General features: G+C 35.5%; 1 protein-coding gene and 1 pseudogene across 2 annotated transcripts in view; both read left to right on the forward strand.

The window, feature by feature from the left end:
- The window catches only part of LMLN (leishmanolysin like peptidase), a 78036-nt gene that overhangs the window by 11047 nt on the left and 44805 nt on the right, over positions 1 to 22184 (forward strand). For both annotated transcript variants that reach the window (XM_037131965.2, XM_053672931.1), the window contains exons 2-8: positions 1783 to 1880; positions 2558 to 2588; positions 3729 to 3811; positions 4301 to 4418; positions 13182 to 13360; positions 18051 to 18156; positions 21869 to 21963. In XM_037131965.2, coding sequence (XP_036987860.2) covers positions 1783 to 1880; positions 2558 to 2588; positions 3729 to 3811; positions 4301 to 4418; positions 13182 to 13360; positions 18051 to 18156; positions 21869 to 21963 — 710 coding nt within the window. The remainder of the gene's footprint in view (positions 1 to 1782; positions 1881 to 2557; positions 2589 to 3728; positions 3812 to 4300; positions 4419 to 13181; positions 13361 to 18050; positions 18157 to 21868; positions 21964 to 22184) is intronic.
- Positions 8515 to 11450, forward strand: LOC119039149 (E3 ubiquitin-protein ligase Mdm2-like; annotated as a pseudogene).

Below are 22184 nucleotides of genomic sequence, written 5' to 3' on the forward strand. Positions count from 1 at the left end.
AACTTGGTTGCTTCTAAGTTTGGAAATTATGAATAAAGCTGCTATAAACATCCATGCATGAGTTTTTGTATGGACATGTTTTTAACTCATTTGAGGAAGTACCGAGAGCACATTTCCTAGGTTGTTATGGTAGGCATGTTTAGTTTTATAAGGAACTACCACACTGTATTCCAAAGTCGCTGTGCCATTTTGCATTCTGAGCAGCAATGAATGAGAGAGTTCTTTTTGCTCCACCTCCTCATCAGCATTTGATGCTGTCTGTGTTCCAGATTTTGGCCATTATAATAGGTGTGTAGTGATATCTCATTTTAATTTGCATTTCTGTGATGACATATAATGTGGAACATCTTTTCATATCCTTATTTGCCATTTGTATATTTTCTTTCATGAGGTGTCTATTAAAATTTTTGGCCTTTTTAATATATTGGGTTGTTTGTTTTCTTAATTGTTGAATTTTAAGAGTTCTTTGTATAATAAGGTGTGCTTTTTGCAAATATTTTCTTTCATCCTGCAAGTTATCTTAGTCTCTTGAATTTATCTTTCACTGACAAGTTTTGAATTTTAATAAAGTTAAATTTATCAGTTATTTTACTCATGGATCATGCCTTTAGTGTTCTATGTAAATAGTCATTTCTATACACGAGGTCATGTAGGTTCACAACTATTGTATCTTCTAAGAGTTTTATAGTTTTGCATTTTACATTTAGATCTGTAATCCATTTTGAGTTAATTTTTATGAAGGATGTTATATGTGTGTCTAGATTCATTTTTTTTCATTGTGGATATCCAGTTAGTTATTCTAGTACCTTTTGTTGAAAAGATTATATGCTTCATTGTATTGCCTTTTTACTTTTCTCAAAGATCACTTGACTATATTTATGTGGTACTATTTCTGGGCTCTCTATTCTGTTCTGTTGGTCTTTTTGTCTCTTCTTTTGCCTCTCTATAGGCAAAAGAAGATTCCTGTAGCTTTATAGTAATTCTTGAAGTTAGGTAGTGTCAGTCTCCCAACTTTGTTCTTCTTCTTCAATATTGTGTAGGCTATTCTGGGTTTTTTGCTTCTCTGTATAAATTTTAACGAACTATAGAAATGATCTCTGAAAGTATAGTCTTTCTGTATAAATTTTAGAATCAGTTGGTTTATATCCACAATATAACTTGCTGGAATTTTGATTGAGATTATGTTGAATCTATACATCAAGTTGGGAAGAACTGACATCCTAACAATATTGAGTCTTTCTTTCCATGAATATGAAATATCTTTCCATTTATTCGTTCTAGTATTTTTTCTTGATAGTATACTTGAATTTTAGTTTACTGATATTTTTAAAGAGTTTCTTTATTTTTAGAGAGAGGGAAAGGGAAGAAGAAAGAGGGGGACAGAAACATTGATCAGTTGACTCTCACAATCCCCAAGTGGGAGCCTGGCCCACAACCTAGGCATGTGCCCTCACTGGGCATGGAACTGGCGACCCTTCAGTTTGTGGGATGAAGCTCAACCCACTGAGCCAAACCACTCAGGGCTAGTTTATTAATTTGTTTTTAAAAGATTTTATTTTATTTTTAGAGAGAGGGGAAGGAGAAAGGGAGAGAAACATCATCAGTGTGTGCTTGCCTCCTGTCCACCCCTTACTGGGGACCTGACACACAACCCAGGCATTTTCCCTGTCAGGCCAGCACTCAATCATCTGAGCCACACCAGTCAGGGCTAGTTTACTAATTTTTAAGCCAGGACATCATTTGGTTGATCTACACAACATCTTTTTAAAATCTTTTTTTCAGGTCATAAATAAGGTCCATCTTAAGGCAAATCATGTTGTAAAAAGAGATATTAATGAACATTTAAGAATCAAGACTGTCTACGATAAAAGTATTGAAGAGTAAGTGCATATTGATATTGTCACCTTTTTTATTAAGAATTAAATTATTAAAGATATTTTTATGTGTTATCTGAAGGGTCATAGATTGAACTAAGTGCCAATGCACCTTCAAGATGGAATTAAGCTAAAAATGCTCTTTAGTTGGGAAAGATGATGACTATGAAGTATGATTAAAATTTATACATCTGAATAATTTGAACAGAAAAAATGTAGATCTATTTAGCTGTGGTCAATAACAGACCTAGAAGGCACCTCTTCAATAGTTACTTGGAAGAAAAGTAAGAGAAAGTGCTTATATATACAATAGTAAGAACATTTACAAAATTATTAACCAGGGACGATACAGTTTAAATTTATTATTTACTGTAAGAGGGGTCCAGAAAACAGATAAATTATGAATCTATGGTAATTTATGAAGCTCGATTAAGCATAGTTGATGTTCTTCCCTATCTTCAACTTCCCAAATGAATGAAATAGCATATGATTATGTACAGTGCTGTGTTTTGGCACAGAGTAAATTCTCAACTGTTCATTGAGATAAATTGAAATTTTGGGGGATCGATACTGTACGTTTCCACAAAGTATCCCTTGGGGCTTCTGCCAGATGTGTTCTGAATAAATGAAACAGTGCTCTGCCCCAGCATGGCAATTCTTATGTTTCATGTTGTCAATTTCAGGTTGCTCCCTGAAAAAAGATACCTTGTTAAGGTAGGTAAAAAAAAATACTCATGGCTTGAACCAGGTACTTAAAATAAGTATATTTAATTATATGTAAATTCTACTTCAGTAAAGAAAAATATATACATGACTTTTGTGAACAACTCGGTAAGACTTGTCTGAATTTAGTATTAGGTTAGTCTTCTCATTTTATAATTGAATATTAAATTAGTCTTCTCAGTTTCTTGTTCTCTTAAGTTTTGGGGCAGGAGAACATACTGAGGATAGTGTAAAACTGATTTTTGAAATACACTGAGATTATGTTGTGGTGGAAATGCTTATTTTTCTGAAGATTAATTGACCTGAAAGGATGATATGCCAAAGCTGTTTATAGAAGTGCTAATCTCATTAGTTTTTTAACTGTTACAGAGAGTCTCAGGCACAGACACACACAAAGCCAATTCATAATTGGTTACAGAAATAAGTGAGGTTAAAGCAAATCTTCTAAACATAAGACTTTCTTTTTATTTTCCTAAATTGAATTATTGGGATAACATTGATTAGTAAAATTATGTAGGTTTCAGGTGTACAATTCTATAATACATCATCTGTAAACTTCATTGTGTGTTCACCACCCCAAGTCAAGTCTCCTTCCATCACCATTTATCCTCCCTTTACCCTCTTCAACCTACCACCCCATCCTCCTTTCCCTTTGGTAATCACTATACTGTTGTCTGTGCCTATGCGGTTTTTTGTTTGTTTGTGTTTTGCTCATTCCCTTCAGCAACATAAAATTTTCTTAACATAAACTACCTTAATGTTGGAACCAACTAACTCAGTCCCAAATATGAAGTAATTTAGATTAATAGTTGAGATTTATATTTTCCAATATTCTATTTAAATGGAGATAAAGAAGGAAGTTTACATCTTTCCTTCCTTATCTCCATTTAAATGGAGGAAATTTCCCCAAAATCAACTAGAAAAGTAGGAAATTCCTTCGCACCTAGACTTATTTAGTCTTTTCCCTACTCCTTGCCATACAACCTTTGACTAATGAATATCTGTACTCCAGAATTGTAAGGCTTTTTTTTTAAACCCTCAATCATTAAAATCCTATGCTTACTTGTTTTAAATATAATTTATAATTTGAGTATAATTCTGACTGGTTTTCTTTTTTCAACTTTTATTTAGAACAAACTTTTCCCGCAAGCTATTTCTTATTTAGAGAAGACTTTTCAGGTTCGCAGACCTGCAGGCACTATCTTACTTAGCAGGTATGTATGTCACATTAAACTCAGATCATTTTCTTGTCATTTAGTACTCTGCCCTTCCCATTCTAACCAGTATGGCAAATTATTAAATTCATACTAGAATATTTCATACACTTTTTCTTACAGACTAACATGCAGGTATTTTAAAGGAATATAAAAGCATCTGTTGGGTAATCACTCTTTTCTGATTTTCTATTACATGGTGACCTACTAGATCTTTTCCTAGGGTGTAGTGGTTCTCTCCCTCACTTTCTGTTCCCTTTCTCCCTTCTTTGTTTGTCCTGAGTATTAGCTTTATGAAATATTTGGTATTTGAAAACCCAGATCAGGAAGATTTCCCATGAAACCAAAATTCTTTCTTAGTCACTTTCTAATTATCAATTAACTAATATAGCAGTTACTAGTTTTTTTTAAAATGTCTTTCACTGATATGAACTATTCTTTCCTTTTTTGTGTGTGTGTATTAAACTTTGATGTTCAAATGAACTGTAGACAATGTGCAACAAACCAATACCTACGGAAAGAAAATGATCCCCATAGATACTGTACTGGAGAATGTGCACAGCATACAAAATGTGGCCCAGTTATAGTGCCTGAAGAGCACCTCCAGGTAATTCAGCCTGCTCTTGCAATGTTTCTATTCTTAGAATAAACATAATGAAAATTTTGAATCTGTGTCAAGAAATTTTTAGATTTAAAAGCTTCATTCTTCTACCCAAAGTAATCACAGTTAGGTATACTGATTTTATTATTTCATTGGTTTTAAAATGACTTTAATGATATTTTCTTTCCTTTTTAAAATTTTTAAAATTTATCTCTGGGACTGCTTAATTAGTTCAGCTTAGACCTTCAGCTTTATCCTCTAAAACATCTTTTAGCAGATATATATTCCAAAACTTATGAAGGGCAATTTGACATTATCTCTTAAAATTTTTAAAAAATCTATACTTCAACCCAACCTAGAAATATATTACATAAAAACACTTATAAATATGTAATTTATGTACAAGGATATTCTTTGTAAAACTATAAATATGACTCATTCTCTTGCTCATGATCTGTACTCACTCTGTGTGTTGGCATGCTCACTCTGGCCCAGAGCATGTGATCACATGAGTCTAGCAGCTGCTGGAGTCCACAATTTAATATGAAGCAAAAACTCTGGACACAGGCTTTTGTTTTGGCCTTGTTGAAGACAAGGTTGGACCTTTCTCCATAGTGGAATGGGCAGAGAGGAGACACAGGGGCAACCTTCTATATTAATAAACCTTGTTACCACAGCACAATCTCCCTGCCTGGGTCCTTGAAGTGCTTTACATGTGAACCCATGGAAGGGCCTGATTTCCACCTACAACATTTTGCAAGCCAGCAGGAGGGAGGGGTTTATGAATATAACAAGGATGCCGGCTTGTCCAACATTGTAATCCTGTAGACATTACATATGCTGCCTCTGAGGGACAGCTCACTGACCTGAATTTTGCAAAATTCTTCCTCCCTGTATGAAGACTCTCCTACTTTTTTATTCCTTTATTCCTTTAACAGATAGAAAGATCCTCTGAGCCAGGGAATAGACAGGACTATACCCTTTGACATTAAAAAAAAAAAAGAGCTACAGAAGATGAGACCTGCATCTACTTACCCTTGTAAGATTACAAGGCTTAGGGTCTTCAGGGGGGAATGTTAACATAGGTAGTTAGCTAATTATTAATAAAGAAAGTGAAGCAAAGGGAATTAGACATTGAGCTAATAGACTGGTGTACAGCTTCACACACTAGAGCATCATAGCCTTGCTCCTCCAAGCTTCACACACTAGAGCATCATAGCCTTGCTCCACCAAGGTGATTAACACTCCTCCTTTCATCTACTCTGGTACTGTATTGCTAGGGGTGCAAAAGGAGGTGCTTGACCATAGAGGTCTGTCAGTCTAACCAGAGGGTGAACCCATCAACAATCCCATGAAAGCTTGGGAAGTTCATTAGTTATTTTGAAAAAGCACCTGGTCCATCCTGAACCCAAGGTAATATAATTCCAGGGGAACAAGGAAACTCTTCAATGTGTCTTGCTTGTGACCTGCACTTGCCACCTGTGTTTGCGTGCTTTCTTGCCTGGGTGTGTGCAATCGTGAGTTTAGCAGCTACTGGCCCACAACAGGTGGTATGGGCTCTAAAATACTAAGCTTTCTTTTTTTTTAAAGATTTTATTTATTTATTTTTAGAGAGAGGGAAAGAGAGGATGAGAGGGAGAGAAATATCAATGTGTGGTTGCCTCTCATGTGCCCCCTACTGGGGATCTGGCTTGCAACCCAGACATGTGCCCTGACTGGGAATCAATCTGGTAACTCTTTGGTTTGCAGGCTTGCGCTCAATCCACTGAGCCACACCAGCCAGAGCAAGGACTAAGCTTAATATGAACTGAAAACTCTAGACATTGGCTTTTGCTTTGGCATTGCTAAAGACAAGGTTTGACTTTTTCCATGGTTGAATGGATGAAGGAGGAACACAGGGGCAGCCTTCCACATGAGTAAACCTTATTGCCACACCACAAACACTAAAATACACTATAAATATGCCTGTATTAGTATTAGTTAAATTATAGTCTAACCATGTCATGGAATACTATGTAGCTGTTGAAGAATGAAGTAGATCTCTATATACCGACTTGGAAAGATATTTAAGCTCTTAAATGAAAAAAAAGTTTTAAGTTAGTATATGTAGTTAGCCTATTTTATTTAAAAGTTATTCAATTATTCAACTTTCAATAAAGCTGAAATAAAAACAATTTTAAACAAGATACATTCAGCCCTGGTTGGTATAGCTCAGTGGATTGAGCTCCAGCCTCCGAACCAGAGTATTGTGGTTTGATTCCCAGTCAGGGCACATGCCTGGGTTGCAGGCCAGTTCCCAGCAGGGGACCCATGAGAGGCAACCGTACATTGATATTTCTCTCCCTCTCTCCTTCCCTTCCCCTCTAAAAATAAATAAATAAAATATTTTAAAATAAAAAAAGGTACATTCATATAATAAAAAATTATGAAACTTTCTGGAGGTATATACACATATTAAAAAATCTGAACACATACCAAAATGTGCTTTTCTTTAACAGTTGCATTGTGCAGGGCTTTTTTTTGGTATAGTATATATTTTTGTAATGTTCAGATTTTTCATAGTAAGTATATTATATCAAAACAGATAAAAAATTTAAATGCATATACCAGAATAGAGTTTATTATACTTTTAAAACTATGATTATTGCTATATTTTGTATGTTGGACTGTGTTCTCACATTGCTTATGAGAACATTGAATACATTACTAAACATTGATTTGTAACCAAAGTTAAGCATTTGTTTAGATGAAGTTTACTTTGTAATTTTTTTCTTTTTTTTTTAACATTTTTTTATTGTTCAAATACAGTTTTCTGCCTTTTTCCCCCACCTCTTCCCACCACCCCGTCCCTCCCCACCTCCCTTCCCTGTTTCCATCCCCTCTCGTTATTGTCTATATGTCCTTTATAATTGTTTCGGCAAACCCTTCACCCTTTTCCCCTATAATCCCCTTCCCTTTCTTCTCTGGTCACTGTCAGCCTGTTCTCAATTTCAGTGTCTTTGGTTATATTTTGTGTGCTTGTTTGTTTTGTTGATTAGGTTTCAGTTAAAGGTGAGATCATATGGTATTTGTGTAATTTTTTTCTTAAGGTATTTAAAGCTCAGTAAACACTTTTAGACCCCTATGTATTGGCAGTAATACAACTACCTTACTTTTTTTCCCAAATTTCTTTAGAGTGTAAAGGTTTGTAGGGACACATTTAAAAATTAAAATATCCCTGAATGGCGTGGCTCAGTGGATTGAGTGTGCTTGCCTGCAAACCAAAGGGTCGCCGGTTTGATTCCTAGTCAGGGCACAAGCCTGGGTTGTGGGCCAGGTCCCCAGTATGGAACATGTGAGAGACAACCACACACTGATGTTTCTCTCCCTCTCTTTGTCCTTCCCTTCCCCTCTCTCTCAAAATAAATTAATAAAATTTTAAATAAAAATTAACACAACCTGTTAATTACATATCCATCTCTTTTCCCAAGACATTAAAGACATTTCCTACACATTTTAAAACATATATTTTCGCTTTGGTTCTAAGGCAGTTATTGTTTTTAATTATTTTGGCTATTCCAAATTCTGCTTTCTACTTATCTTCTTGAGAAACCCGTATTTTTGTTGTTGTTGTTGTTAAGTAAATGAGTGATCATGGGAAAGCTTTAAAATCAAAACTTTTGGTAACACCAACTATTAATAGGTTAGAGTAATTTAATTTAAAAAAATATGTATTTGTTAGAGAAGCAAGAATAAACAATGTAATGAAATGGGCATTTCTGATTTTTCTCTCTTTGCAAGCATCACTTATGCCTAAAAAAAATCACAATTTACTGATTTTTCATTTATAATTTGAAGATTAAGGTTGTTTAGGAACTTTTTAAATAAAAGAAGTTCTCTAAAAACAAACATTACAAGGACAAAGTTAAGATTTGCTTAGAAAGCTAGAAACAAGGGTAACATTACACAATGACTAACCTTTTTACCTTATGTACTTCTGAATTTAAATTTTTTAAAGATACATGAATTATTTGTAATAGGAAATATATTAAATAAAACATTTTAAATTAATTTTGAAATAACTATAGATTTGTAGAAAGTTGCAAAAAAATGTGTAAGGGGCATGCTGTCCCTGGGCAGCAGGTTTTTCGAGTTTGTGTCCCTTGTCCTGCTTGACTTCTCTTGGGGTATGTACAGGCTAGTGTTTTTAGAAGGAAAATGGAGCAAGAAGCCCAGTCAAAGGCAGTCCTCTGACCAAGGTCCTGCAACTTTCTATATCAGGAGCCTCCTTCTCCAGACATAGCAGATACTAACATATCTGCATCTACTGATGGTGCAGTAAGCACCTCACAGATTCCAGCTTTGGAACAAGAGGCCCTGGTGAGACCAAACCCATTGCTTTTGAGGTTGTCAAAATCCGTTGGTACACAAAAGACACTTATACTATGAAAGAGGTTATTTTGGGGGAGCTTTGCCCACAGAGCCCCCATCTGCCACAAGTGAGAGTAAGTCTACCAAGATTTCTCACCATGATCTGCTTGGGGAGGAAAGGAGGCCCATCGCTCAAAGGAGAAGAACCAGGAGCCTTTTCCTCAGTGGGCTTTTATTGGGTTCAGTTTGCACAGGAATACAGGTAAAGCTCATCAGTCATTGTCAGGCAGTGAGGATCAAACAATAGATAACATACAAAGAGCTATGAGGGTTTATTCTGAGTCAGGGTGAGTTAACTAAGGGGCTATAAAACTTTGGAAAACAAACTCATTTCCTGTTTGGACCCTTATCAGAAAATTGAGGGCATTCTTAGCGAAGCAGGTTTCACAGGAGTTTATGTATTCTTTCTTAGGCCTGATCACCCTGGGGAACCTGCCCTTTCCAGCATGGGGCTGCACCGCCCTTGTCATTGTTTCAGGCTTAAGTCAGGCAGGGGAAGCAAGGCAGCCAAGAGATTAAATTTCTTGCAAACAGAATGAGGACTCGGGCTATGTCAAAGCGAGGGTCCATCACCCCATTTTTCTATAGCCCCAAGTCCTTCCCTGGGGGGCCCCTTTGTCACTGTGCCTGTCTTAGGTTGTCCCTCCCTTGAGGAATCTTACCCGTCATTGGCTAACTAGTCAGGCTGGGGCCAAGCAGGGTGATGTAAAGGGGACAGAGGCAGTGCCCCTACCAGGGAGATAAGCTTTGTTTCCTTAGTGGTTTACGGTCCCAAGGTCTCTTACTCAGCCTTAGCCATGGGGGGGTTACAGCTTCTGAAACCAGACAGGGTGGTTCCCAACAGGTTATATTTTATCTTGGGCAATATATTATGAATAAACAATTATATGAGGAGAAGGAACAACATATTGTGTATCGTTCAAATGATCTAAGGGGATTTGTTTGGAGTGTCAAGTTTCTCTGTGAAGAACACAGGAAAATATATACAGTGATCTACAGAAACTCGGTAGTAGTCAATCAGCAGGAACCATCAGATTCAGGCACATCTGTGTGTGAAAACTGGTATGACCTTGAAGATAGGAGTAGTGAAAAAAACCCTGTGCAAGAGCTGCAGGAAGTGAAACCTTCCTCTTCAAAGTTGGTTTCTGGACCATTTATTTCCATCATCTAGATGGAGAACAATTAGTGACACAGGAGAAAACTTGGATGAATTACCCGGGGAATATCAAAGAGAGTGCCACAAATCTGATAGTATTTCCTTTGATGAAAGCCTTGCTCTGTGTGTAATAAGGGAGATACATTGTGAAAGAAGCAGTAGCAGTTGGTCAACAGGGACTCCATCAAACTCAGATCTTGATGCTGGTGTAAGTGAACCATCAGGAGATTGGTTGGATTGAGATTAACTTTCAGATAGATTCAGAGTAGAATTTGAAGTTGAGTCTTTAAATTCAGAAGATTATAACCCTACTAAGGTTATAAGAAGGACAAGATGAAGATGATGAAGTATATCAAGTTAATGTATATCAGGCAAGGGAGAGTGATACAGGTTGATTTGAAGATCCTGAAATGTTCTTACCCAACTATTAGAGCTATCTTGCATGCAATGAAATGAACCTTCCCCTTATCATCATATTGTGGGCCCTTTGTGAGAATTGGCTTCCTGAAGACAAAGGCAAAGAAAATGGGAACATGCTTGAGAAGACCAAACTAGAAAGCATAAGCAGAAGAGGGTTTCGATGCCCTGATTGTAAAGAGAGTGTGTGTGTGTGTGTGTGTGTGTGTGTGTGTGTGTGTGTGTACGTACATACATACAGTGATTTCCAAGAATTTTGTGTTGAGGAAAATAAAAAGATCACGTGAGCCTCCCAGTCTCCAGAAAATGAGGACTATTCTCAGCCATCACCTTCTAGTAGTATCATTTATAGCAACCAAGAAGATATCAGAGTTTGAGAGAGAAGAAACAAGACCAGGAAGGAAGTGTGCAATCTCATTTTTCCAATAATATTATCAGACCTTGTGTGATTTGAATTTGCCAAGGCCGACCTAAAAATGGTTACATTGTCCATGGCAAAAAAGGACATGTTAGGGCGTGCTTTCTTTACATATGCAAAGAAGACACACACACACACACACACACACACACACACACACAGCCCTACCCAGTATGTAGACAACAATTCAAATGATCGTACTAATTTATTTCTACTAGTTGACCTACCTATAAAAGTAGGTTTATATGTTTCTAACTATACATATCTAAAAAGTTAGACATGAAATTTAATTTTTTTACATGTATCAAAGCAAGAAGGTATGTTAGTGCATCTAGATTTGTGTTGTGTAATTTACTTACTTTGGGAGACAGAATAGTATTTCCTTTAGGGAAATTTCACTTCTGTTTATATTTTATATTTGGGTTTTAATGAAATTTGAATTTAACATATAGTTCATCCTTTATTCTTGCCTCTCATTTTAAATAATTTCCACTTTCTTGTAAAGAGGTATCTTACCTTTTAAAATTACTTTAAGTAGGACTATAAATGTATATAGTATCTTTCATGTAAGAAGAAGAGTTTGCGTGAAAGATGTGATATTTAAATTTTAGATATTCTTAAACCTTTTGATCCTTAGTTTCTGTACTTTTCAGAACCTCTTAAAATACTCTTTCCAGATAAAAAAGAAATTGATAGTTATAATTACTGTGTAGGTAAAAATCTTCTTACTATCTCAGCTTCTTTGGTATAATAAAGGATAGGTAGTAATGATGTTAGTTTGAGAAGTTATTGAGAATAACCATCATTTACCCATAAACAAAACTTTAAGGTTCCCCTGTACAATTTGTACTTGTCCTAGGCATCTTATAGACTCTCCCACACCTTATTTCTCTTACAGACTCTCTCCCACGCCTAGGATTTAGTGCAATGTATTATTTAAGTTGAGAAATTCTAAGACACTTTGAAGTGCCTTCATGGGCTGGGTTTCATGGTTTTTTTGATAGTTACCTAAGTTTCAGACCTTTGCTTAAGGCCAGTTTTAGAAACCAGTGAATTTACAAAGACTAAATGAGAAATTTAATAAACAGAAGGACTGTTTGTTATTGAACTAGCTGGAAATGTCATAACTTTGCTGTAAAATTATCCAAAAATTTTTCATCACTTTTTTTTAATGATAGTGTCAGAACACAGGGTTCTAAGATATCTCAAACTGCATAGATTAACATCTTGATTTATATTTAAATATGAATCTTTAGCAAACCAGTGAAAGTAATCACTTTGATTGAAGGTTCCAGTGTTTTACTCCCATGTATGACAGTTGTCCACACTCAGGTGTAGACAATAAAGGCAGCTGAACTACGTTTAGAAGGATAATTTCCCACAGCAGGTTTGTGCCAGTTACTAATGTTACATTGTATTAAACTTTAAAAACGGAAAACATACTTGTGACTTACCTGTGTCTACATGTTAAGTACAAAACAAATGGCTGAAGTGATTATTACCTTGGCCAAAGAGTGATCCTCAAATACAGTAAGCTTTATTAATGTGGGGTTTATGATATTTTAAATAGAATTAATTGTTTCTGAGGAGAGTTGGTAATCAAAATGACATAAGTACTGTACATTCAGGATATGTTAATGCAACAATTATTCTATTTACAAAACATTCAGATTTGTGCAAATAGTCTCATTAGGCATGCATATGCATTGCTAATGTAATCTTGATTGTCTAAAGTTTTGGTTTGGTTACTTAAATGTATTGATTTATGAACAAATGATTTACTAAATATTTTTTAAAATGTGTAAGAAGGCCCCTTATAAGTTTCACCTAGCTTCAGGGTTTAAAACTGTATATTTCTGCACTGGCTGGTGTGGCTCAGTGGATTGAGCACCAGCCTGCAAACAGAAAGGTCACCAGTTCAATTCCCGGTCAGAGCACATGCTTGGGTTGCAGGCCAGGTCCCTAGTTGGGGCATGTAAGAAGCAACCAGTCGATGTATTTCTTACATGTTGTTTCTCTCCCTCTCTTTCTCCTTTCCTTTTTTCTCTAAAAATAAAAATAAATAAATCTAAAATAAAGAAAATCTTAAAAAAATATTTTATATTTCTTTTTTCTGTCCTGGTTAGCTGCCCTTTATAAACAGCAATTGTTTGTTTGGATTAAGATTATATACTTATGATGATTTTACATAAAGTATAAATTTTAATAAAATAAATTCAAAATTAGAGACAAGAAATGAATGAAGGGAGGTATGGATTTTGTTGAAATTTGGGGGGGTACATAAAATTGTCTGGATTCACTATAAATTGAAAGTCCCCACAGCTAACTTTGTCTTGGTCTGATTTTCTGTTACTCACCATGAACACAGCAATGCAGGGTCTGCCGTGGGGGTAAGTGGCCCTGTGGAGCCGTGGGTGTGCCTGACCAAGAGGGCATCCAGGATGCCGACTTTGTTCTCTATGTTGGTGCTCTGGCCACTGAGAGGTGCAGCCATGAAAACATCATCTCTTATGCAGCCTATTGTCAGCAGGAAGCAAAAATGGACAGGTAAACTTCACATGAAACTTACTTTCCAAGATCTAATATGGGAACTCTTAATAGAAACTGTATGTGTTTAGAATACAAGAAGTTTGCATCTTTCAGTTGCCTTTAGTACTAAGAAAGAGCACACTCCTATAGGATTATAACTCCCCAATCCATCAGGTTATAGGATTTTATGTGTATGGCAATGTCAGTACCAACTCCAAAGAAAAAGTCTACTGTCAAGAGAATTTTTTTGGCAGTAAATACCTTTCTGAGGAGAGAATTTGAACTTAAATTTTAGCAATTCTGTACTAAGCTGTAAAATATTAAAAATAACTTCATCTATTATAATTGTCCTATCATTTGATATGTGCTTTTACTTAGCTAAATTATCATTTAAAAATTAAAGCCCATTTTTTAATTTATAAAAGGTTTCTAAAAGATATTTCCAGTGGAGCAGTCTTGAAATGAAAAGTTACTATATATCCAGAAGATAGACAAATCAATTAAAGGCTATAGAGATTTCAGTCTCAGCACAGACTCCATATAACATTCTCAAATCTAGGAGAGTTAATGCGATCAATTCATGTGTATATAAGGATCATTGCTGAGGTGTTGAACAGTTGTGTGTCTGTTCAAAGACTTGCTGGCTTCAAAGAATTGTTTCACTTGTATTGACATATAATTTATTTAAGGAAAAAAATTATTTGTTGAACCAAATAGTCATACAAAGGATACACTGATATGTGCTTCAGAATTATACTGTCAATACTGACAGTGGTAAGGTCAAAATCAGCATCATGCATTAGGAAAAGTACTCTGTAAACATGATACTACATAATTGTCGGTCCATGAAGTTAGCTCAAAAAATCTTTAGTTTCTGAATGTTCAGAAAGCTTATAGTCAAATATTGAATGTATGTTTTACTGAAGAAAGTACTATATGTCTTTCAGATATGTAAGTAATATTATTTAATAAAAAGTATATATATTTAATAGAGTATTCCTTTTTTCCTGAGAAGCTGTCATTAAATTTGTGATAGTTTATAATTAATGGTGCTTTGGTATCAAGGAAATGTGGTATTTAAAGTGCTAAATGAATGATAAAATTAGTTACTTGATAAAATGAGATAGTTTCTTAAAGTAAGTGACTCTGAGAAATACATCTTCATGGTAGTAGTACTGTAAAATCATGGTTCTTTATCTTGATTTGAACTGAACAGATTAAACACACACATACACACAATATCTCATTTTGGATATCTCATGGTAAATGTCAAAAGAACATTGTGAAACAGTGTATATGTGATTCCGTATGTGTTTTCAAACTCTCTCTATATTTGAATGTGCTAAGGGAAAAGTCAGAAATAAATAGTATTACCAACCATCCCATTGCCCAGGACTACCTTGTTTTAGCACTGAAAGTCCCATGTCCTGGGGAACCCCCTCAGTTCTGGCAAACCAGGATAGCTGGTCACCCTAAAAATAAAGCACTCCATATCATTGATAGCTGTTATCTCTGATAGTGGAATTTAGTGGAGGTAGATTGTAAAACAAAACATTTTCATTTTTTCTTTATATATTTCTTTTAAAAGATTGATTTTAGAGAGAGAAAGAAGAGGAAGGAGAGGGTTAGGGAGGGGAGAGGAGGAACATCAATTTATTTTTCCACTTATGCATTAATTGGTTGCTTTTTTGTATGTGCCCTGGCTGTCGTTAAAACCCACAGCCTTGCTATATCAAGACAACAACTCTGACCAGCCAAGTGACCCAGCCAGGGCCCTTTATATATTTCTATATTATTTTCACACACACACGTATGTATGTATGTATGTATGTATGTATGTATGTATGTATATACACACACGTGTGTGTGTATATATATGCGCAATGAGCTTCTATTACTTTTTTATATAAAAAACATTCTAAAGTGAACATGTTATTAGGAACAGAAGGCTTCCCTAGGGAAATGGAGGGAAGGATATAAAATCCCATGTTGACATGGGTCTAGATCAGTGATTTCAACCTTTTTCATTTCATTGCACACATAAACTAATTACTAAAATTCTGCAGCACACCAAAAATATATTTTTTGCTGATCTAATGAAAAGGTATAATTTTCATTGATTTACCCCAAAAGAGTAATAGTAATTAGCTACCCTTTTTGCTCCAAAGTGACTTTTTAAAAAATCAGGTGCCTTTACTTATATATAAGGATTTCTGGTACCAAGAATTAACCAATCAGATGGAACCTTATTATGTGAAGTGACCAATAAGATGCAATTCTGTTATATGACCTATATATTTATCGCTTAAGACAGAGCATTCATGCCGTGGCCAGGTAGCTCAATTGGTTAGAGCATCATCCTGATACGCCAAGATTATGGGTTTAATCCTTGGTCAGGGCATGTAAGAGAAGCAATCAGTGAGTGCATAAATAAGTGAAACAACAAATTGATGTTTCTTTCCCTCTCCCCCTTCCTCTCTCTCTCAATTAAAAAAAAAAAGAGCTTTCACACTGGACAGCTATGCCCTTATTAATTTGACAAGCTAAGGGAAAAGAGGTCAGTGTTCCAGGGGAGTGGGCGGAGGTGGAAGAGGGGATGGAGGGATAAATGGTAATGGAAAAATACAATTTAAAAAATGAACTATTAAAAAAATTCTTGGGGCACACCAGTGCGCCATAGCACACCAGTTGAAAGTCACCGGTTGAGATAATGCTCATATCTAATAATGCTTAAAGTACCTAAAGTATCTAATTGTCTTTTGATAAAGAGAATCCAGCATGGTAGTTGTCACACAGATGAGAATCCCATAGCCCAGAAGTGCATTTCAGTTTCATTGCTGTGCTGTTATGTTTGTTTAAAGCACTTTAACATTTGGTTCACTTTGATATAAATGAGTAGCTGAAAGAATAAATGTTCTTTGCATCAGTGATTATGAAGCTGTTCATCTATGTCTTCTCATAGCTGGGGAAAGATTTCTGAGGAGAATGTCGATGTTGGAAGAAAGAGCAGTATCTTTGGTTGTCCTTTTGTAATTTTTTCAAAGGAAGTAAAACTTCCCTTCAAAACTGCTGTATTGTATTCATTCCATGAATATTCAAGTGCTTAATGTTGCTGGCAGACTAGGTGAACAAAAGAGATATGTATACTTGCCTCATGAGACCTACAAATTACAGAGGGAGAGAGATATTAGTTAAATTTTCTTACAAATAAATTTTAAAATATGATAAGTATGCTTTGTAGAAAAAAACAGGGTGCTGGAATATACAAGAAAACAAACGGGGAAACATAATTTAGATCAATTAGACAAACAAGGCCTTGTTGAAAAAGGGAAATTTTAGCTCCAACATGAACATTGATAGGCTTCTGCCAAATAAAGAGGTAGAGAAAGAGCTTATGTTAGGAAGAAGCCATGTGTACCTGCTGCTGTTAGAAGACACTTCAGTGGACACTGTTTGAGGATGAGAGCTTCTTGAGATGGATTGAAGAGGAAGACAGGGCTGTTTCAGTCTAAATGCTGTAGAAGTCCCTGATGGGTTTTAAACCTGACAGTGACATTCATTTTATGTTTTAAAGGTTACTAGCAATGTTTTGGTAACTGAACTATATACCTACATTTTCCTACATATAAGTTTGTTGTTTTCAATTGCGAAGAAATGATGTTTTTTATTTAAATAAGACATGTTACTTTATAAATAGATCGTCAAAATTTAGTGAGTTTTGTGGTGTTTCTATGGTAAAATGTTAAGATAGTGGTGGAAGAAAGGCCCTTGGGGTTCCTTACCATTGTCTGTCTATTTGCCATAGCTTTTGAAAGACAGGTAGGTGCATGGTGGAACTGACTGAATTACTCTGGGTCCTAATCAGCTCTTGGACTCTCAGGTTCTGAGTGCAGAGGAGATGGAGAATTCTGTAGATTCTAGAAAGTATATAATATGAAAGAAGATAGTGGGAAGATAAAGATTTTTATATGAATAACCAGTATTGGCACAGGAGAAAGGGAGTAGTGAGATAGAGATAAGAAGGTTCAGCCCTGGCTGGTGTAGCTCAGTGGATTGAGCACAGGCCTGTGAACCAGAGGATCATGGTTCAATTCCCAGTCAGGGCACATGTCTGGGTTGCAGGCCAGTTCCCTGCAGGCAAGTTCCCAGCAGGGGATGCATGAAAGGCAACCATACATTGATGTTTCTCTCCCTCTCTCCTTCCCCTCTAAAGATAGATAAATAAATAAAATAAATAAATAAATAAATTTAAAAAAAAGAAGGTTCAGCAACTTTCAGCAACAGGAATGATTTGCTTATTGTCCTGTTGTATATCTGGTTTCTCTCTCTACTTACTTGTTTGTCCCTTTGCCTGTTACTTACAGGGAAATGGTGAAGTCAAATGTGGATTTGTCAAGCAAAATAGTGTTAGAATTTGAATTTTTTAGTACATTCCTTTTTTGGTATATATTGACATTTTTAAAAATTCATACTACAGTATAATTAACTGGCTAAATTCTTTTGTGGTGTTGATTAGCCATGCCATAAGAACACAGATATATATGTTTTCAAAGTAAAATGCAGTGAAAGTTAAATGTTATGGTACAAAGTGACATTTGGTATTTAGCAAAGATTTTTCTGACCTTAGTTAGTTTATGATAGAAAAATATAGATATTATAGTGCCTGTTGTTCTAGAATATAATGAAAATTCAATGTCTGTTTTAACAGGCCAGTAGCAGGATATGCTAATCTGTGTCCAAATATGATCTCTACCCAGCCTCAGGAGTTTATTGGAATGTTGTCCACAGTGAAACATGAGATTATTCATGCTCTGGTAAGTTTTGCTAATAACTGTTTTTCATTTTTTGTTGTTTGTCTTGGTTTTCTGTTTATTGTGCTCTCATTTTGATATATGTATTAAATTTCAAGATTATGTAGATTGTTAGATTCACGTTCTGTAAAACCTAGTCGATTAGGTTTCTGCCTACAGAAAATTTATAATGATTAGCATATGGGCTAGGTCGAGTTATACTACTTAAAATAATTAAACAAGTTGTTCCATTAGGCAAAAAGAGTTTTTGAGAAAATGATTAAATTTCTTCAGGAAAAAAATGGTGATTTAGAAAAACTGACTTCCCTCCAAAATGATAACTGACATACAAATTATATATCTAATCTCCTACAGAGATCTCATTTCTAAAAGTCCTTTTGGTCTATTTAGGTTTTCTAAATTTATATATACTACCTGATTCAGAACTTCTTCCATTTCTCTAATATATCCAAAATAGTGAATTTTTACTATATGTCTAGGGAATTAAACAACATTGCCTAACACCCCAGGAAATGTTCCTCTGATGTTATGAGTTTTTGAAGTACATGGAAGTAAAATAGAGACAATGGGTCACACAGATGTGGGTGTAATTCTTAATTCTATCACTAAAAATCTTTGGGATCTTACGCAAATACCTAGCCTTTGTAAGCCTCAGTTTCACCTGTAAAATGAAGCTAGTAGTACATACTAAAGTGGATTTCTTTTCTTAAAGATTAAATAAGACAAAACATTTAAATGGCTTAGCACCTTGATATACATAACAAGGTGTAATAAAATTATTGACTTATTTATTAGTTTTATTTAGTGAATTAACATGTATGACCTTGAAATGCAAGCCTCAGGTTTTTCAATATTGATACTAGAGAGAGAGAAAATGGGAGAGAGAAAAATGTCCATTCGTTGTTTTGTGTATTTATGCATTCATTGGTTGTTGCTTGCATGTGCCCTGAGCGGAGACTGAACCTGCAACCTCGGCGTATCAGGACTACACTCTTACCAACTGAGCTACCTGATCAGGGCCTTTCCCCAACCCAAACATTAATGTATTGATTTACTGGAAATACAAAGTGTGGGGTTCAGGACTAACTTAACTTTACAGTCCAACTCCATTTCCCTGTGCTTCCCTTAGTTGCATCCTTCTCATGAAGCTTCTGTCTCTCTTAGAGAGAGAGGGAAATGGCGGGACAGAGGGAGAGAAGCATCAGTGTGTGGTTGCCTCTTGAGTGCCCCTGCTGGGTACCTGGTCTGCAACCCAGGCATATGCCCTTACTGGGAATTGAACTGGTGACCCTTTGGTTCTCATGCTGGCACTCAGTCCACTGAGCCACACCAGCCAGGGCAAGCCTCAGTCTTTAAATCTGCAAAACTTTGAATGACTCAGTGAAACTGTAGTGAAACCAGATAGCACTCATATCTTTCAAGTTAGGAAATTCTAAAATGAATCATCTGTTTTCCCTTTATTAAAAAGATAAGTTGTGCCTGCTAAATTTGGTAAAAGACAAGCATCATTCTAAGTAGCATTTTAAGCTTTAAGTTTTAAAATCTACAGGTACTTGATGAAAGTACCAAAGGAAAACAACAGGTTTTAAGTCTAGTTCATAAATGAACATGAATTCAGAGGTCCAAAACATGAGGTAAATTAGGTTATTAATAGACTCACAAAAGAAAAAATTCAGTTGGCCAAGAAATGTATGAGAAGTTATTCATCCTTACTGTGAACAGTCAGGTAATTGCAAATGAAAGTGAGGCACCACTGAATATAAAAACGTGTGAGAGTTATAGAAATTGTCTTCAAGTTAGTGGTTACCCTCTGGGAAGAGAAGGAGGAGAAAGGGTTTAGGGAACGAGGCTCCAGTAGTATTTACTCTGCAGTGTTTTAATTCTTAAAAAGAAAATATGGCAAATCTAACATCTTAAATCTTAGAGAAGATGTATAAGTTTCCATTAGATTTTTGAAACTTTTTGTATATTTGAATCATTTTAAAAATGGTTAAAGAACTCTAAGAAATTTAAAGATTAGTTTAAGTCTCAAAAACTGCCCTGGAAGATGGTAAGAATTAAATGTTTAACAACTACAGATACTCCCTGTAAAGTCAAATATGTTCATAGCTATCAACTACAATCATCCATGGTACTTTGAATACTAGATAGTCCTGAAATAGGAGTGCTTAGAAGAATTTTCTGGTTGATAGGGTTGAAAAAATGTGCACTTAGAATATTATAGAGGATGAGACAAATCATACTATTTTAAGCTTTATATAACTAGTGAATTGTATATTAAAAACTATTTAGATTTTCTTAGCAGATTCCATTAAGTGTCCTTTGTCTCTTCAGAGATTAAAAAAGAAGAAGAAATACAGGGATAAAAGAATAATCTGGATTCCATTAATCATTTTGACAAGCCTTGAATGACACAGAGGCCACAGTTATGTAAGCAAGGAAATTTGCCAGTGAAATTAAGTGATCATTTATGATTGTTAGTTATTTGAGTATAAACTTGCATATTCTCATGTATAAGACATACATAAAGTAGTAGTTACAGAAATGCTTTGTTTTAGTTATTAGATTAGGAAAGAAAGCAAGAGAAGAAATCTGGCTAATGAAATAGGAGCTATCAAATGTCAACGATTTTTATTTTTGCCCATTTTCTCTTCTTATTTGGGAAAGGAGAGATAGAGAATAGGAATTTGAATACCTTTTGTGAAGAATACATTATCATTAAAATTGAAGTGTTCTTAAAATAAAAATTCACATTGTAAAATAATTTTGGGAATGTGAGTGACTTTACATATTACCCTACCAGCAAAAGAACCACAGCTAACATTTTGATATATATGTTTCCATTCTTCTCTTTTTTGTTTTTTTTGGGGGGTGGGGAGAAAGAAGGGAAGATTGCCTCCCACGTGCTCCCTGACTGGGGATTGAAAGAAACTGCAGCCTAGGTGTGCGCCCTGACCAGGAATGGAACCCACAATATTTTGGTGTACGGGAGGACCTTCAACCAACTGAGCAACCCAGCCAGGGCTGGTCTTTTTTTTTTTTTAAGGTTTTATTTATTTTTAGAGAGAGGGGACAGGAATGTGAAAGAGTGGGAAAGAAACATCAATGTGTGGTTGCCTGTCATGTGTCTTCTACCAGGGACCCCGCCCACAACCCAGGCACATGCCCTGACTGGGAACCAAAACTGAGACCTTCTGCTTCACAGGCCCGTGCTCAATCCACTGAGCTACACCAGCCAGGGCCAGGGCTGGTCTTTCTTAACTGTGCTCACACACAGACATCACACACACACATTTACACTTAAAAAATGAAAATATTTATTAAATGTGGACTTTGGGATCCATGACTGAATTTTTATGAATGCTCTTAGGAGCACACTTGATCACTCACCCCTTACTCTAAACTGTATTGTTGTTTTCAATAGTAGCATTCCCTGGATGCAATTACAGAGTTTAGTAAGTTCTCATGGAGATCAACCGTGATAAACGCATTCTTAAATAAATGCATTGTCCATATGCATTTATAGACAACTAACTTTTGGTTTCCTCACTCTGTAACCTCAAGTAATTGGAATTTAAAATTCAGAAATATGAAGCACTTGTCCAGTTCCAGTATGAGAAGTTCCTGTAGCTTTCATTTGGTTACCTCAGTGTATGATGTCTCGAATCAGGGTTGATATTTTCCACTTTAAGATATTTTGAACTTTCTCTTACAGGGTTTCTCTGCTGGGCTGTTTGCATTCTACCATGATAAAGATGGAAATCCTCTGACTTCAAGATTAGCAGATGGTCTCCCATATTTTAATTATAGGTATTTGTTATGTTTGTTCTTACTCTCTTTTAGGAGGATACTAAGACTAGAACCTGGGAACCATAGCATGTTAAGGTGCCATAAATAGCAGTGATTTTATGGCTAGCCTAAGGAAATTGTAGCTATTAAAACAAAATAGGATACAAAAGGCTATTTAGCCTCACTTTTCATTTAAAGATGAAGCAGTTGAGTACAGAAAGGTTAAGTGACTTCAAAGACCC

This window comes from Artibeus jamaicensis, unplaced genomic scaffold, assembly GCF_021234435.1.
Source record: "Artibeus jamaicensis isolate MK-2021 breed Jamaican fruit bat unplaced genomic scaffold, CSHL_Jam_final contig_793, whole genome shotgun sequence".
Classification (NCBI taxonomy): Eukaryota; Metazoa; Chordata; class Mammalia; order Chiroptera; family Phyllostomidae; genus Artibeus; species Artibeus jamaicensis.